This window comes from Cygnus olor, chromosome 4, assembly GCF_009769625.2.
Source record: "Cygnus olor isolate bCygOlo1 chromosome 4, bCygOlo1.pri.v2, whole genome shotgun sequence".
NCBI classification, from domain to species: Eukaryota; Metazoa; Chordata; class Aves; order Anseriformes; family Anatidae; genus Cygnus; species Cygnus olor.
This window is the reverse complement of record NC_049172.1, coordinates 54,697,524-54,716,642: the sequence shown is the minus strand read 5'-3', so window position 1 is coordinate 54,716,642 and position 19,119 is coordinate 54,697,524. Positions and strand designations below refer to the sequence as shown.

Genomic DNA, 19,119 nt, shown 5'->3' with positions numbered 1-19,119 from the left:
ACAAGCTTCATTTAGTCAGCATTACAACTTGCTGTTTTCTTAAATACAGATGAACTATATTCTCATATGAGGTTATTTCTAAAAGGAAGCAACAGTTACTAAAGTCTCAAACACTTCACAGTGTTATCTAAACTTCCTTATTTGTTCCTAGGATACCTGATCCTGGGGAAAAAAATCTGAAAATCAAATAGCTTGGGACCTTTGTTTTACAGTTCTGCTTTATGACCTTTGTCTGCAATTATGTTCTAATGGAAGCAAACTATGAAGTTTCCAACCAGCATGTGATTTATCAAATGAAAAAAAAAATGTTTACTTACATAAACATGATAATTAAAATCTAAATCTTCAGATCAGAGAAAGCATGTTGTAATATACTGCTTTAATTGGGATTCTACAGCCAGCAGAAATAATAATTCTGTTTCAAGCAGTTAATCTAGCTTAACAGCATGGTATTTTTTCTATTGGGTGCCTTTATAAGATAAGATTGCAAACAAACTTCCTGGGTATGCTGTATTATAAGCAGCAACTCCAATAAAACATATAGAAAAACTTAAGAAGTAACAAGGACAGAAAACTTTTTCTGGAAAAACCTGCTTATGCCATTTTACTAATTGCAAAGCAGCTCAACTTTGAATTTGTAAAGACATTTTAATAATTGGCACAGACAAGACTATGCAATAGGAAAGAAAAGGAGCTCAGAAGTACCTTTTGTGTACAGATTACGTAACAAGAAATAGAAGGAGAAACATCATGAATTTATGCCCATCTCCTTAAAAAGCCAACGATGAAAAACAAAAAGCCATGATTCCAAAGAGAAGACAGTACACATGAAAAATAAAAGTTCGTTTTTATGCTTCTAAAAACACTCCAACTAGAAGATGCAATTTGAACCATTTATTTTCAATGCACAATTCTTAACAAATTCATACTGGAGAAAAATATTATAGGCACCTGTTTTGAAAGTTAATAGTTGAATAGTTTTCATTTTAGTGAATAATTTAGAGTAGTTGAAAAGGAGAAACATTAGAGTGAAGACCAGAACAGAAACTAAGAATTACCTATTGTTTTCCCTAAGTCAGTGGCTTGAGATCAGCTGGAACAAGGATAAGCAAACAAAGAAGCAACAATTCCTGAGTGAGAAGCAGGAGCTGGGATTCACAACATTTGGTGGATGCCTCACTAAGCTACTTCACCGCTCGGACCTCCACATGATTCAGAAGTCCGTCCACATACCATCTAAGACATTCACAGTTCAATTACCAGCCTCAACAAAAGTGTTCACGTTAGAGAATCCTGCAACAAAAGTGACTTACTGTGTATATATCAAGTCTGGGATGTATGAAAAATATCAGTATTCCTGAGAATTTTCATATACAGGAATTTTTAAAAATGTATGGCCACAAGTGACTATTAGATCAACTAAGCTAACATACAAGCTGCTTTCTTTGGTTGTCCACCAGCCAGATGCCCAGTTTTCATATTGAATTATCAGAAGAGAGAAAAGCCACTTTTCCCTTTACTCATCAGTTTTAATGGTTATAATCCCACTTAACCTCGTTTAGAGGCAAAGTATTACAATACACCACTGTACTTAAGAAGGTACAAGAAAGGCGTCAAGGTAGTCTGCAAATGCCTATAACTGACTGTTTTTCATTTGATATGGCAGCATCTAGCTCTGGGCAGAAAAGTCAATTCTCTCTCCTATGTTTTAAAAAAAAAAAAAAAGCAGAGCTTCCTATTACTATCAAACAATACAAAGTATATCTCTAGATTAAGAAAAGTCACTAGTCCGTACATATTTACACTGTTGTCATGGTTTTGGCTAGGATAGGGTTAGTTTTCTTTGTAGAGGCTCATACGATGCTGTGTTTTGGACTTTTGATGAAAACAGTAGTGATAACACATGAATGTTTTTAGTTGTTGCAGAGCAGTGCTCACACAGAGCCAAGGTCTTTTCTGCTTCTCATGCTACCCTGCCAGCAAGGAGACTGGGGGTGCACCAGGAGCTGGGAAGGGACACGGCCAGGACAGCTGGCCCAGACTGACCAAAGCGATATTCCGTACCATATTGCTGAGCATGACACCATAACAGTTGGGGGAAGAGGGAGGAAGAGGCAGACATTCAGAACCACGGCATTTATCTCCTCAAAAAGCATTATGAGCTCTGCTTTCCCAGAAATGGCTGAACATCTGCCTGCTGATGGCAAGCAGTGAATGAATTCCTTGTTTTGCTTTGCTCACGCATGAAGCTTTTGCTATAAGTGGTAAAGTGAGTTCTCACACTTTTTTACCTTTTCAATTCTGTTCCCTATGCCACCTACAGAGAGTAGGTAAGTGCGATGCTTAGCTGCCTGCCGGAATTAAATCACAATTATAAAACTTGTGCATATACCTAAGAAGACAGGAAAGATACTGAGAACTGAAAGAGAAGAAAAAAGAATTAATGGCAGTACACAATACATAACATGAAGATATAAATCATTTATATCCAGACTTCTCAACTTACCTTAGCATCTTTAAGGCTGTCCCAAAAAAAGGTTTCTCCATATGGAGATATGATGGGTGGCTTTTCTTCTGTGAAAGTTTCTTAAAGTAAAAAATAAACACAGTCACATACTGCCATACTCCATTAAGGTACTGATATAATCAACAAGGGATACAAGTTTTCTGTTTCTGATTTCTCTGTCCTCCTCAGAATAAATAAATACTGAAGAACAAGAAACAATTTCTCATAACTGAAACACACTTTCTCAGAAAATATATATACTAAAATATATACTTTTATACTGCATCTATTTATATAGTTTTATCTAGTTATAGTTTTAGTATACCTAGCAATCTACTATAGTGTCTCTCTCTACTATAGTGTCTCTCTCTACTATAGTGTCTCTCTCTACTATAGTGTCTCTCTCTACTATAGTGTCTCTCTCTACTATAGTGTCTCTCTCTACTATAGTGTCTCTCTCTACTATAGTGTATCACTTTAAAAAAAAAAGCAAAGGAAACAAAACAAAACCACCAAATTTCTGCTCAATTTTCATTTTGTCACCAATTATTTGCTTGAAATTAATATGTATAACTTCAAACTTCTAGCGTTTGAAAGAACTTTTTTTTTTAAATGCAACTGACTGTGCAAGACTGTATTAAATAGTTTACTGGAAGAAGTTACCAATTTATTTCCTGTTATTTCCTGAAGCTCTGAGTATTCACTAACAAATGAAGCTGCATTAGTCAGAAATACTCTTCTTATAGTTTTCAAGAAAAAGCAGATTCTGCTTTAAAAAAATGCATACAATCTTGAAAATTCAACATATTGTAGTCTAAAAAAAAATATGTTAAATTATGTTTACAGACAATATTTTGTAATTTTCATGCTATTAGCTCGTAAACAAAAACTAAGTAAAACATAGAAGTGGTTACGTGCTCTGCTATTATGTATGTCACACTTTTTTCATACTTTCCAGATACCCAGTATTTCTTAAAATAGTACGTCAACACTCATGTTGGACCTCAATTTTTGGTTTGAGGTTTCTTTGTCTGAATATTCAAGATGTAAGTACCAACATGCTTAACTCACTTCTTTGTGAAACTTGCCTCCCAGCACAAGATACATTCATAACATCCACGTTTCTTCTTTTCTGAAGGGAGCTTAAACAAAACAGAGCACAAAATGAAAATATTAAGTGAAATTTCCCAGAAATGGAGCAAAGACATCTTATGCAGGTAAACAAAGTATTACAACTACATGCAAGTGTAGAAATAGTCAATTTTAAGTCTTGGAAAAGTCTTCTGACTGAATTTAAATTACCCAACGTTCTTTCTTTTCTCTCTTCATGATGCTGAATACTTCACTGATCCTAACACACATCTTCAGATTTATTTTTTTTTTTTTTTTTTTTTGGGTTCTGAATGCCTTAACGTACATTTAGACCTCTGGGAAGCATGGGGATCCCCCATTCTTTCCCCATCCTCTACTCTCCCTTCTACTTCACATTCAATACCAACAAATGCATCGAAAAAAAAAAAAAACAGCATAGTATCAAAGCCAAATCTTCAACACTGAGCTCTAAGCACGGAGCCTAGGCATGAAAATCCAGACAAAGCAGAAGCTTTGAACCACTGAAAAAAAAAGTGCTGAAAATTTTTAATTCCCAATGATGATTCCCGCCCCCCCCCCCCGCCAATAAGTTTTCAATCTGAGACATAAATGACATTTCTTTTATACCACCTGTGCCTAAAACTGTGCATTCTGTAGATATGCAAGAATGTATTGACATACACAGGAGAAAAATTACTTTATTATTGGTGTTGTGCTAGCCCCTAAGTATTTCAGGGATTTCACGTACAGTGGTACATTCCTGCTGGTAAAGATCATGTTTTTATTATTATTACTGAGATTTCAGGCTCATGCAGCAGCTTTAGAACAACAGAATAGGAGAAAATACAACTAAAGTAGTACATTTCTAACCCATCTTCACTTCTGCAGCAGTCTGTTTTCAGTCTGCTTTCAACCAAGCTCTGATTTCACCTGTTAACACAAGTAATTAGTAATTTCTCTTCTTTATATCACTGATATTTCAAGCAGAGAAAGTGATACAGATCCTTGTGCATCATTACAGAATACTCATTGATTCATAAGCGCTATAAAAGATCCTTCAAGCTTTTGCTAAGAGCTTGCAGATCCTCCAACCTTCAAAACCAAAGATAAATGTTTTAATAAAAATATCAATATATCTGATTTTCATTTCCCCATTAGACTTATTGATGAATTTTATGCTTTTAAGGTTAGTTATGCTCAAGACTTCAGAAATACCGCCCCATGACATCCAAATTGAATAACTCTACATTACAGGCTGATGTTTTCCTATGACAAGAAAGCATATGCTTATGAACTACCATTTTGTATCATTTTCAATCTATGCCTCTATTTGCCCCAAGGAAATTACTGAATTAAGTTCAATATGGAAGCTACACTTTGAAATAACAAGTACCTGTACAAATTTTATCCTCTTATATAAATTATGTTTCTTAATGGTATTTTGTAAGATCCTGTTCTTAGAAAACATAGGATGAGTTTGCCCAGTTGAAGTGGACCATGGCCTAGCTCCATACATAGTAACTGCTCACTCTTCTAATTACAAAAAATACATAGCACTGTGTTCCTTCATGTGTCTTGCTAAAATTGATGTAGCTACAATCTTTTGAAGTTACATTAGCAAATTAACTTCATGCATTTGTACTAACCTGGAATGCTTACAAATAAATACATAAATAGAAATAATGTTTTTCAACAGACAGGATTTGTTTGTTGTGTTTAGGGGTAATAATAGCATCAATATAAATTTGAGGGACAGATAATCAGCTTTGACTAGAAGAGCTCTTAAACTGATGGTTTTCTTGCCGATGTAAAACAGCGAGTGAAAGGCTTAGTTTCAGAGTGGAAGGATTTAAAAGTGGGTAATGGTAATAGCAATGAGTCAAAAGTAATACTGGTAAACTCACCAGGAAATAAGAAATAGCAAAACAACTTATAAAGACCTGCATTTTTTTAGTTTGTTTATTTTTCAGGCATTGATTTTTTTGGTTTGTTTGTATTAAGTGTCTACATGTATGTGCTCCATACAAAGTATGGAAACCTGCTTCAAAAAAAAAGTAATCTGTAGGTTTTTCCTCACAATGTAAAAATTGTTTTGGTCATTTTAGGAATGGAAAGTTTTACATTATGTCAAGTAAAAACTACCTCAATAAATACTTAAAATAGCTTACTCTGCATATCTGCTTGAGAGATTAAATACAACAAAAAAAAGTGCAAGATGACAATATTTGTCATTCTTGTCAATTGTTGGACAAAATAAATTCTTACATTAAATGACAGAAAAATAAAGACAACTTATTTTGGGACAAATAAGACCAAAACAAACAAACAAAAAAGACAAACCAAAACCAAACAAAATCAAACAAAGCCACCATCACCAAAAAACTTATCTACATAAATATGACTCTCCTTAACCATTTCCAAAACTTCGTACTTCTTGAGATTACCATCATCTTTGTTTTGCTCTTTATAGGACTGTTAATGAAAGTAGCCTGCAAATCACAAAGTACCAATTATACACAGATAAACATAATTTCAATTATATTATGTCTTTGTTACAACTGTGGAGGTTAAGACTGACTATTTTCATAAATTAAGAGATACAGGATGTGGTTCAGGCTGCATACTCTTCCCCACCACCCTTTCCTTGTGCATAAACAGGATGAAAGGGTGTGATGAGGCAGCAACTTGTCTTGCTGAAGGCTGAGAGACTGGAAAGGTGAGAGCTGAGCACTGGGCCGAGCTGAGCCGATTTGTTCTATATACGCCTGCCATCTCGCAAATAAAGCGAGGGAGAGCGCTCAGTGCAAGCAGTCAGTGCTTCAAAGTCTTCACTGGCATTCATCTGCTGAGGGCTTTTAAGTGAATGAAGCTTTTGTTTTCAATCATCACATTTTCTACCCAGCTCAAGACCTAGCCCTCCCTTTACACGAATATGTCCAAAGTGCTCTACTGTGCTGTGTTTGAGCCTTGGGCTTCACAGGCTGCTTGCAGAGGTAAATTAAGGGAGATACTTGGCCATAGGAAGAGATAGAGCAGCTTCTCCCTCCTAAAAGCTGTTCTGCATGGCCACGTACAGAGTAGAGGGAGGCAGCAGCACCAGCCTGGAAATCTCATTAGCAATCTTGATTACTTACATATCCGCAACAGTGTGTGAAGAATACCAGCACTGCTAACTTTCCACTGCAGCGGTGGCTGTTTGCACAAAATGGACAGCACCAGGACAAGCACATAGCACCTCTGTACACATACATACACTGAAGTCCTCTTGCCCTCCCTCCTCCTGCCCCTCCACCAATGTAGCAGTTTTTCCAGATTTATTTTTGGACTATTTCTTCTCTCCTGCAATAAGCACTCAGCACTGAACAACACAAGCGACAGAGTTGGAGGATGTGGACAAGGTCTGGATGTATATGAAATTGGTCAGTCTGAAATGTTACCTGGGTGGCACTCTGCAACAATCAGCTCTGCCACCTTATACACCTGCTTAGCTTTCCCTTTAAAGGCACTGCTGTTCCAAAGGGTGCAACCAGAGCTACGGAGCAACTGCTAAACAGCATGGTCCAAGGCAGCTTCAGAGGTTTCCATATCTCTGCGCTTATCTTTAATCTCGGGCTAAAGGCATGTATGTGGTTAGCTCCATCCATTGCAATACTTTCACTTCATCTTAGAGGCATCAGTTTTTCACTTGCATAGTGGAAGAAGTAACCAAAAGTATCAAGAGAGGCCACAAAACTTGCACCCTCCTCTGTCTAACCCTTTATTCTGTTCCACAACATTATTGGGAAACTATACTAAAAATTTAAGACTAGTCACTTAAGCATAAAATATCTCAGAAATTCATTGCAAAGGGTTCTGACTGCCTTATCAAGACCTGTTGAGACAGGTTATTTCAGTCTTGGAAGATGATTCACAACCCCCTAGTTTCAGAACTACTTCAGAAGTTTTTGAAGGCCTGTAGAGCGATGTTTACTAATTCTGTATCAATAGTGAGCTCATAATGCTGTGATAAGAAGAAAAAATCTAGCTGGCAAGAACCCAACACAATTACACATTGCTTCAGTGCTGATTATCTGAAAGAGCTAGGAAAATCTGCACAATGATTTGTCAGGAACATTGTATAAGTTTTTGTTTGTTTGTTTTTTAATTCCGCACCCCTCAGTACTGCAGTGGTGCCAAGTATACTTGCAAAAAGAAGGAAAAGCAAGGTATTTCCAACTTCTAAAACATCATGGTGTCCTACCAGCTGACAGCATGTTTTGTTACAGGTAAGAGCTAGGAGCACAGGTGAGGCACAGGGAAGTAGGCAGAATTACAAGAGATGCAGGCACATTATTAGTAATAAAAAGTGACAGAGTCACAACACTACAAAGGGCCACAAGAAGACCTACCGTATGAGCTTTTAGGGTTAGAAGGCACTTAGGAGATCATGAGAAAAGCATTTCCTTGCATAAAGCTTTAAGGCAAACATCCATGCATGACAAGAAGGAGATGCTGGGTTTCCCAGTAGATTTCAGCTGGAATTCTGTGCCTCTATGCAAAAAGCCTTCACACAATATAATAAGGATGAAACCAGCGTCTATCAACAAAAATCAGCTGACAATGTTTGTCTATTCAATCCTATAGGAAAGACATGATCTTTCCTGAGGCTAAAGACACTGCAAGCCACCACTTTAAAGTTTTGTATTAATTCTTTGCCTCTAAAAAAAATACTCAGCAAGGTTAATCATGAACATTTCTGTGAAGTTTCAGTTCTGTTTAGAAGCTCTGGTTTACTCTTGATCTTCATCAGACAGACTTGCTGCTGGTCCTTCATGATTTCTACATTGTTATAACTGGAGCATAAAGATGAAGAAGAAAAGCTGGAGTTCACAAATCAGAATGTGGGTAACAACGTTAGTGACCCAGTCACACATCAGTCTCTAAGACACCGGGATTTGAAGGATTTACTGTCATGGTGGGAACACCATAAACATAGCATGTTATCTCTACTGGGTGACTGTTTCTCAGAAGAGATAAGAGTATTCTTTTAGTAGCTAGTCATTGTTATCTTTTAGCATTAGATTCCCGTTTCAGCTCAGCAGGAGTAGCTTTGTTATATGCAGTGGGGATGATCACCCCACAAAAGTTAATGTAAAGCCTCTCCCCATTGAAAAACGTTCATACTTCAGTTTCAAAGTTTCAATAAGCACAATTTCTTGGTGTTTTAGAAGACACTGATCATATATATGTGTGTGTGTGTGTATATATATATATATATATTTTTTTTTTTAAGTAGAGCACGCAAATCTTTTCCTTGTTGAAAAAATTGTTGCCCCTCCACCTGTTCAGCCAGACGACTGTATTACAGCATTTAATATTAACATATTTCATTAATCTAAAAAACTTATAAATGCTTGGGAAAACTCTGCACTTAGGGCGTGCATAAACTCGCTAATGATGTTTCTAACTGCTGAGATATGCAGATGAAAAAGACAAATACAAAACATTCTCAGACACGTCCCTTCCAGGCACGGCTAGTGGTTTAAAAAAAAAAAAAAAGGCTAAAAAAAGCACAACCTGATGATTTGGATACAGCTACAGTGACAAAACTTTGCATGTGTCTTTGCATGAGTTTTTCTTCTCCCTAAGACACTTATCAAGCATGATGAGTAAAACCTTGCAATTAACAAAATCAAAAATATCACGATTAAATCTGGGGGAAGATACTCTTTGTGTATACAGCCCGTAATATTGTGATCAACTGCACATTCACTGCCTCTTATTTTTAAAGTATGATAACATTTGAATGTTATTAAGAGAGGTCTGGAGTTAAGTTGTAACATCAGATCTTTTCCCCTACATTCCATCGCCTTTTTACAAAGCAAGCCACAAAACCTAATGTTTGTTCCAGACAGCAAGTGTTCCTTACTAGTTTGTAGACTAATTGCAAACTCTGCCATTTTGAAGGAATAAAAATCTACACCCACATCACATGAATATTTGAAATGAATGCAAACTATGCAATTTATCATAAAGTAACAACCTTTACTGGATGCTCTCCAATCCAATTTTCACCAGTGCTGCACAGAATCCTTACAAAGATTCCATGAACTTTGAAAACCTTCCACCTCCATCCTCTAGAAAAAGTCTTTCCAATTGACAAATAAAATGTCCTTTGACTGAAGACGCATCCTTTTGTCATCCTACAAAATTTCATTTAAGTTGTAGCTAGTTAAAATAAAATAAAATTTTTTTTTAAAAAATTTGTTTTTCTTTTTTTCCCCTATTTCTTCCTCCTGGAATGCCTAAAAAAAAAAAAGAGAGAGAATATGCTACAAGCATCATTAAAATCCAAGTTTCTGTTGCTATACGAATACCAGCAGAAGCCAACACCTAACATGACAAACCGGTTGCATTCATTCTCTGAATTAACAGTTACATGACAACCAGTTTAGAAATCAGTCCAAGAGCCATCCTGAAGAAAATCGTTGCTTTAGATTGACAGTATAATTTCCTCCTCCATGAAGCATCCTATTCTAATTTAAAAGATTATAAGTTCTACTGCGGAGTTGTATGCTTTAAGGCTAAGACTTAAAATCATCTTCCTACGTCCACATATGCGATCCTGTCAGATAAATCCTCCTTCGTACAGATACATCCTTACAGGATGGGTACACCATACAGCACATTTAACAGGCGAGAAGGCTTTTCTAAATTTTCCCTCACTTTTCAGATGAAAGTACCATAATATACACAGTTGTATAAAATTTCCTAGATCTTTTTAAATACAAGACTTACAAGAAAATAATAAACCTTTGTTTTCTAAGAACAGTATTTTCTGACCTTAAAAGGTACTAAAATATAACCTGGATACACAATTATAACACCTGTCTCCCTAACAAAAACACATTTTTATACTTAAGGAAGAATTTTTATCCTCCTGAAATTACTGTTTTATAACCATTTTCCTGCCATGGATCAGAATTTCATTAGATGCTATTAATGAGATGCTAGCCCCAGCACATCAGTGACATTTTGGTTTGGAATAGATTCAACAGCTTTTTGTTTTTAAATCTTGTTTTTGTAACATGTATTTTCATTCATTCTTCATCTGAAGAGCATACAGATTAAGTTTAAAAAAATATTTGAAATAGTGGTTTTTAAACACAGGCTATTCCTAAAGCAATGAAGATTCATTTCTTTGAAAGTAAGTAGATGCAGAGATTATAATGAGGCACTATTCTAGAATTTCCCTTTATACTCCCATTTGCACTTTTGACTTGCTTAATCCTTCTTAGGTTAATTTGGCATTACTCATGTCAGAGCCAAGCTATTTGCAACACATATAAAATAAAAATCCACAGAAAAAGACACCCTTTGCCCATAATGCCGTCTTCCCCCCCCCCCCCCCCCCAAAAAAAAAGTCCCATAAGTTCTACAACAATTCTTCACTAAACAGAAACCACAATTACCTTGTTGAAGTTTCAGTTTTGCTTGATTCAGGGATTTCTGGCACAGGTCGATGTCTTAACATAAAAGACCGGCTTGCTCTTGGAAATACTGTCGTGCAGTTTTGTGTACAGGAATCATATAAGTCATTGTTTATCATTTCTCCTTTAAACTTAAAGAATGGAGAATTTGGCTCACAATCAGATAGATCATCCTCATCTGCAAGCATCAGATGTTTGTTTTCACTGTATTTTGTCTCACATGAATGAGCAAACGAAGGAGAATCACAAAATGCCAAACGGCCAGCCAAGTGCTCATCAGTTTGGTATGCAGCAGCTTCTTCCAATGATGTATCCGGCTGAGCATTCATCTCAATACTTCCACTTAGACTGACAGCTTTTAGTATGCTATCTGAATTCTGGTATAAACCAGAAAAATCCAAATTCGTAATGCTATCATCACTTGCCTCTGATAAGTTCTGCTCTCCAAGTTTGAACCTTTCTTCACCGAAGTAAGCTTCATTAGGAAGTTGCACTGACGACGTTGCAGGTATCAAGTCAGTCTCATCTGCATTTAAATTGCTTACTGGAGAATCCTCTTCCACGAACAAATATTGCTTCTTTTCTAAACCTGTCGAGTCTTTGAGTTTTGTATTTTCATGTAGAAGCAAATGTCCTTGCGTTTTTGAAAGAGCAGTGTCTAACTGCTTAAGTATCCTTCTGCGGTGCCCTGTAGGTAACACTCCCATTTGCTGAAGCACGCTGTTGTTTATGCCCGTGCAATCTGTCACAATGTTATAGCCATATTCTTTAAAGTTAGGAAGATACTGCCCCAAGTTAATGTTGACCAAGAATTCTTCAATATCGGTGCCGTTGCCTGTGGATGACATGATGGCAGCTTCATTCCGAACAGTGCCCCTCACGGTCATGTAGAAATATAGTCAAGATGCATGCATACTCAGAGGCAACAAAGCTCTCTGTATTTGTTGTCAGTCAGGCAATGGAAAGTACCAGTTTCTTTGAGATGCTTCAAGTTTCTTTAGTTCACGCTGATTTTATTTATTTTTTAAGACTGCAAACCTATAGAAAAAAAAAAAGGGTATTGAAAAAGAAAGAAAACCCAATTCAGAGGTCTGAATTTACTTTAATCTTAAATAAAATTCTGAAAGGCTCCCTGTCATTTGTACACTACAATTTTTAAATTGTGTATATATGAAAATTTCAAGCGGGGTAAACAGCATAACCTCTCCATCCTTTTATCTTCTCCTGTACAAAGAGAAGAGCAAAATCAAAGCCTTCGCACAAGTAATAGTTTTAAAACATATAATCCTAGTAGTTAACAAGATGTGAACCACTTATCGCCACACACATGCACTTATTATACAGTACTTGGATATAAACGGCAGAAAAAACAAACTAAGACCAGAGCTGGAACCCAAAGCTTTCCCATTCCCCTGCTGGCACCAATTAACTACAGAGTGCAGCTTCCACTCCTTTATCTTCTGAGCCTTAAGCTTTTTAGCACAGAAACAGACTTTCAGCAGGGAAAAGAAAAAAAAAAAAATCACTGGCTAGAGCATCCCCACCAAGTGCCATAACCAATACAACAGTTTGCAAAGGTAGAGCCACTTCTGAGAATGTCTGGAGAAAGAAAAAAAAAAAAGAAAGAAAGAAGTAGTAGCTTAAATTATTTAAAGAATCACAGCCAGAAAGCTGTGGAGGTGATTAAAATATTCCTCACAGATCAGGCACGTGTTCTTCAAAGAACTGTCAGACAGGAACGCAGGAAACAGCTAAGTGGTAGCTTCTCAGCTCTGGCAAGGAAGCACCTCCTGTGGTCACAAACTATCAGAGGCATAACCAGAGGCAAGTTCTGGCCTCCATGCTAGGGACCTTTGGTATCTCAAGCGACCATGACAGTTTCTCCTCGGTATTTTCCAACTCAGCTCTTGCACACCCCTGATTTCACCCATTTCAGCTCTTCCTTCCTCTGTGGCCATATCCAAATCCATGGCTTACAAAATCAGACAGAGAAGCTACCGTTCAGAAGGTGTTTGAGACAACCTGAAATCATGTCTTTAAAGAAGGTTTAAGATCAGCAGCAGACAACAGGTTTTCCTCCTTCCTTTTCCTGTACAGAGAGTCATTTGGCTTTAGGGAAAGCTGCTGACTCTGTAGCAGCTGCCCTGGCATGCAGGTACTAGCCTGGAGCAGCCTGGAAGAGAAAGAACAGCTTCGGTAGGACAGCGTAGGACCTAAATAGCAGCCTGAAAGAAAAGGATTCACACGCCCAGCATACACCCAAGGTAGCAGATATTAAGGTACACCTTATTCTTCAAAATATATGCTAACTAAAAGGGCACTACTTACGACCTAGAACTGAAGCATGAAAGATTGACTGCTTTTGTACTATATCAATTGCTCCAATAAAGGATAAAATGTGTTCCTACACAATTTCCCTAATGCCTTTTGAATAAGTAAATCATTATTCAGCCAAGCAGTCATAAATAAATCTTCATGCCCTGCCTCATTCCCCAAAGACACATACAAACAAATATAAATTTAAAATCACGTAATCAATGGAGCACAATTGTTATCACTGCTATGAGTAATTGTACTCTAGTATTACTATGAAATAACTAGTTTAATCACTAGAAGTTTCCTCTTGCAGTTTTGTAACTACCTTTATTACTCCCACTTTCAGAAAGAACTAATCGAAAACAGGAAAAAACTTTGCACTTACATCATATACGCGTGTGTATGTATGTCATAATAAGGAGAAAAAGAAGTTGAATAAACCCACACTCTTCTGGAAGATGTACAAATCTGCACATTTATCACAAAAGTTCCATTATTTACAAGAACTCTTTAGATTCTTGCCAATATATTCTGCTTCATTTTTTGTGATGCATTTTCATAGCTTTGATCACTGCTTGCAAGTCTGCCAAGCAGTGACTTACCACCTTCAATATGAAAGGCATTCAATTAGAGATTTTTGGAGAGAGAACTCCATAGGCCACATACCAGCCTCTCGAGAGATGAAGTCTGTTAGGAAGTTAACTCACTGAAAGATTCTTAAGTCTTTTAAATTCAAAGAGGCCTGGATTGAGCTAAACTGATTAACAATCAACTTTTAGAATCGGAATTAGATTTAACTTTGTCCTTCCTCAACCTGAGCACCTACCTAAACACTCATCATTTCTTTAAAAACCTAAGCCCCCATTTCTCAAAAGATACAATTCAATAGCATTGCCCCTCAGCTTTCTCTAAATCCCCCCAAAATACATATATAAATACATATTGTGTTAAGTTGAATCTTTTTTCCTTAATTTTTCTAATTACTACAGAAATAACTAATGGGAGCAAAAAATATCAAGCAGGCACTGTTTCATGTACCCATTACGAAAAAAAAGTACACACACTCACATATGAAAAACCACCTCCAGTGTTAGCCTACCAGTTAACCAATTTCAACTTCAATTTTGGAATACTTTATCTCTGCTGTTTCCAGAACTTCCTTGGGGTTTTGTGGTGCTATTTAGGGTCTTAACCCCGAGGTGTTAGCGTTTATTTTCAAACAGTATCATTCTCCCAATCTTTCCACCTCCTACAGTAACAAAAAAGACACTTAAGTAAGTAGCTTCTATTTACTTACACACACTCTTCCATATCTAAATATTGTTTTTTCTACATGCAACAGCTTTGCCAACACCTTAATCTGGAAAACCTCCATTCTGCTACTTCAGGAACTCTAATAGGCGTGTATTATCGGTTATTTGGATCCTAACCCATCTCTGTATGAACCACAACACAATGCACAGGATTACCAAGCACAGAACAAACTTTGTTTCTAAATGCGAAGAACATAATTTCTTTTTGTTGCATATTTTCCAGCATAATACACAGCAGACCGAGAAAGGAAGAATCTGCTCACTAAGACGACGTTTTGACCACAAAATGCCAGCAATGCTGGGAGCTGAAGCCAAAGCCATTTTTTGTTTCAGTAGTTGCTAACAGTTGCTGTAGTTGAAGCACTTCTAAAGACATGCTATAGATCTGACCCACCTACACAACTCAGTAAATGATATACAAATATTGATTGTGAAACTTACTGGTATTTGTGGATCTGAGGGTTTTGCTTATTTTGGTTTGAATGCTCGGATGACGCTTTAAATAAAACACAACTAAGTAAATATGATTCCATGATACACACAATCAGTGAATATTTGTAACACAGGCTAGAAGATAAATACTACATCATGTCTTACGTTGTAATGTTTTATCCTTACTACAGTCAAACTCAAGACGTGTACAGAAAAATAGAACTCAAGGACCACCTTATCCAAAATAGTAAACTATTTCAAATAAATGAGTATCAATAAAACTCTGCAACTTTAACCGTAGAATAATTCACACAAACACAGTTTGCACAATATTACATATAACGATGCAGTGATCACATATAAATGATATATACCTGTTTGTACATTGACTTTCACGTCAGTAGTTGTACCACTACAGAAATTTAAGTAAAAAGAAGTTTTAAAGGTTAGTTCACATACATCCTGCAAAACAAAGCTTTTACTCTCAGTAGCAGGGCAAAATAGATTGTCCCATAGCATTAGACAGAAATAAGTATTAAAAAAATAATCAAACTTCCCTCATTTTTTTCTTTCTTAAATAAAACTGATTCTAAGTGCACTGTCACATCCTCTGATGTAGAGTCACACAGACAAAAGCCATTCATTCAACACATTCACACAAGTGGGAAGAATGCTATATGAAATAAAGCATCTTGGAAGACACTTGACTATTCAATTTTACAGAAATATGCGTACAGTGTCCAAATTGTTATGTGTAAAAAGCAATACAAGGGAATCCATCTGGGCTTCTCTTCTAAGAAAATATGTTTTTGGCACGTGATAAGTTGCCATTTGTTTTGCACATCATAAGCCTTACATGGGATCATCCAACTTTCTTTCCCATATGACAATGTTTCTCCAACTCTTTTCAAAATGATTTTCCCATCCTTCCTTTTCTCCTCTTGCAGAAGGGACTTAGACATGGGGAGAAGGACTCAGAGTAGCATACCAGTTCTTCCTGTTTTGCAGAAAAGAGCAGCTATATGGCCTCCAAGGAAACACAACAATATTGGCACGGAAAAAAATACATAATTTTCAGGACGCTTCCTCACATGGAGGATACGTTCTTGTACCTAACATTTTAAAAAACTGTACCACTTGATACGGCCTCCATTCCATGATTTTCAAGCTGGGGAAGTCTGCAAGACATCACTGATTGGAAGATGTGTGCAGATAAACCAATCTATGTTGAAGCAGGCCAGCCAACTTTTAAAGAAATGCACAAACAGAAGGATATAGCTGAATATAGAAGTACTCAAATGAGCGTTTCTCATTACTCAACACTCAAACGAGACTTTCTTCTTCCTTTTAAAGAAAACTACTGATGCCAGCCTAAAGAAATCTTCTGAAGCGCACAGCAAGCCAGTCACACTTCCAGTGAAGAGTTCAACAAATACAAGGAAGTTCAGGCTTGCTCCCAGCTTCTGCTAAACCACATACTACACTAAGTTCCAAATAAACGTGGGGGAAAAAATAAATAAATTAAAACAACTACTCTAAGATTTACCAAGGAGCAGACTTACATCTGTTGGTGGTCAATTTCACCCTCCCATTGGGCATGACTGCATACAAACTGGCAAGATTAGCAGGCTTAGGAAGCGCTGTAGATCATTACAGATCTTTCTTTTCGGCTTGCTCAATAAAAAAAAAAAAAAAAATCCTCTGAAGTGACCATTTTAAAGGTGTCACTTATTGAATTAGCATTTGGGTCAACACAGAGCAAGGTAACCAATGGCAACCAGCACAGTTCCTTGCCCAAAAGCAGTGAAGTGACTTAGTTCAACACGATTACGAAATACCTTCGAGCACATCCTCCGCTCAAATAGTTTCCTCGTTGTTTTTTTTTTATTATTATTTTTTTAATATATATATATATATTTTTTTTTATTTCGGAAGGCTTCTGTTTCAGAGGAAAGCTCAGCCACCTTCGCCGCCTCGGAGCGGAGGCTCACGCCGCCAGAAATTCCTGTGGAGCAACTCGCGGCGTCGGGAGCGCGGCGCGCACCGGGGCGGCACCGGCCGGGCACACTCCGGCGAGTTGCTGCGGCAACACGGGGGTGCCACGTCCCGGCTTTGCCTCTCCTATCAGTAAGGGCATCCCAGCACTGTTACACTCCGCCACAGCGAGCTTCACGCACCGTCCGGTAAAACTCGCAGGCAGCTTAACGAGAAGCCTGTGCCTAACTTCACAGAAAGTACTCGGAGTAAATAAATACACCACAAAGCGCCCTACCTCGGCTGGCATTTACGTACGGACCGTTAAAACGATTAAGCCGAGAAGCACACAGGCGGGGAAACGCACGCTACCTGCCGACCTGCCCCCCAGGCTCCAGCTCCCGCATGCCGCCCCGGCACCCTCCGGAGGCACCCCCGTTACCACGGCACCCCCGGCCCACCCCGGGGAGCCTCCCGAGCAAGCCGGGTCGCTCAGCGAGAGCAGGCCGGGTCGAGCCGAGCGCTCCCCGCCTTGCGCCCCTCGGCGGCTGGCTTACCTCCTGGCGATGAGAAGCCGCGGAGGGGAAGGAGAAGAGGGCCTGCTGGCCGCTTGGGCTCCCTCCTCTCCCCCTGCTCGCTCGTTTTCTCCTTCCTTCCTTCCTGCCTGCCTCCACACCCCACCCCACCCCCGCGCTGCTCCCCGGCGAGCCGCGCCCGCGGCGCTCCGCTCCCTTCCCTCCCCTTCCCTCCCTCCCTCCGGAGGCGGCCGCACCTGGGCTGGCGGGGCGGCATGCAGCCTCAGGAGCCCGGCCGGGGGCTCGGGGAGGGCTGCCTGCCCCACAGCACGGCCCCGGAGCACGACCCCCGGGTTCTCCTTTCCTCCCCCGGGGCGTGGGGCGAGATGGCCGCGGGGCTCCCCCCGGGCTCCCCGCTGCCCCCCAGCGGAGCCCCGCGAAGGGCGCAGCGCCCTCACGCCTCGCTTGGCTGGATGAAATTAAGGAAGCTTTAAGTAACGCGTGTCACTTGCTCCGCTTCTAGGAACTCGCCCGCACCCGTGAGGTGCTGACGCGCTGCTGAAAGTCGCTTTTTATTACACAAAACGAGACCGAAAAGTGCTTTGACGCGCTCCGGCGGCCGCCCCCCTCGCACCGTGTGGGCCCTGAGCTCCTCGAGGTGAGGCTGGGGATGCCCCGGGGGCCTCTGCTGAAATAGCCGAGGTCTACCCCGAAAAACAGGCCAATAAAGCACTCCTTGGGAGCGAGTAAACCTGCGTTCTTCTGGCTGCTGCAAAGATTGCTTATTGCATGCTAAATACAGCCTTACAACATAGCCTGACTTACACCGAGGCTGTTAAAGACCGTCAGAGGCTGAAGAGTGCCGTGGTAGTAAAATGAGGTTTCAGATCACAACTTCGAACGTAAGGAGTGAAGTTCAGCATTACAGAGCCAATCCCACCCGTGCCCAAACACTTCTGAAAATCCTGCTGCGCGCCCTAGCTATTAAATGTCCAAATACCAGTCTACCAAAAAATGCAGTTAATTTAATCTCCCAAACTTGTATTACACAAGCAAATTTTATGGTAAAAAAGTCCTACACCAGTGCAAACTTTTGTTTTTGCTTTTTCTAGGTGACCTAAAGAAATTAATTATTTTCTTGACTGACTTTCTATTAATCATTTTGCTGAGCCTGGCTCAATGTCATTCCCAATCATTTGCACATGGACCCATGTTTCCAAACCGAGTTGCTGCACAGATCTGACCCAGGTAGGTACACAAACACCCTTTTTGGCCATAGCCTTTCTGGATTGTAATCTAAGGGCTCACAGACGCATCCGATCACAGATTTGCCTAAGATCCTGAGCTAAGCCTAGCTTCCTTTCAGAACAGTAAGAATGCCAATGAATGCTGACTTAGAAAAGGAATTTTAACCACAGAAATTTAAAATATTTGAAAGATTCATATCTTGTAAACAACAAAAGACTTGCCTTCTTTGCAAGGCTTACCTTGCCATGCAAGTA

The 19,119-nt window shown here is 39.0% G+C and overlaps 1 protein-coding gene across 1 annotated transcript in view; it reads right to left on the bottom strand.

Annotated features, from left to right (window-relative positions):
- ARAP2 (ArfGAP with RhoGAP domain, ankyrin repeat and PH domain 2) overlaps window positions 1-18,505 on the bottom strand; it is a 128,857-nt gene extending 110,352 nt beyond the window's left edge. Inside the window, 4 exon segments of the mRNA XM_040555449.1 lie at window positions 2,507-2,586; window positions 3,578-3,648; window positions 11,050-12,105; window positions 17,875-18,505. Coding sequence (XP_040411383.1) covers window positions 2,507-2,586; window positions 3,578-3,648; window positions 11,050-11,954 — 1,056 coding nt within the window. The 5' untranslated portion in view covers window positions 11,955-12,105; window positions 17,875-18,505.
- Between the last annotated feature and the right edge of the window lie 614 nt (window positions 18,506-19,119).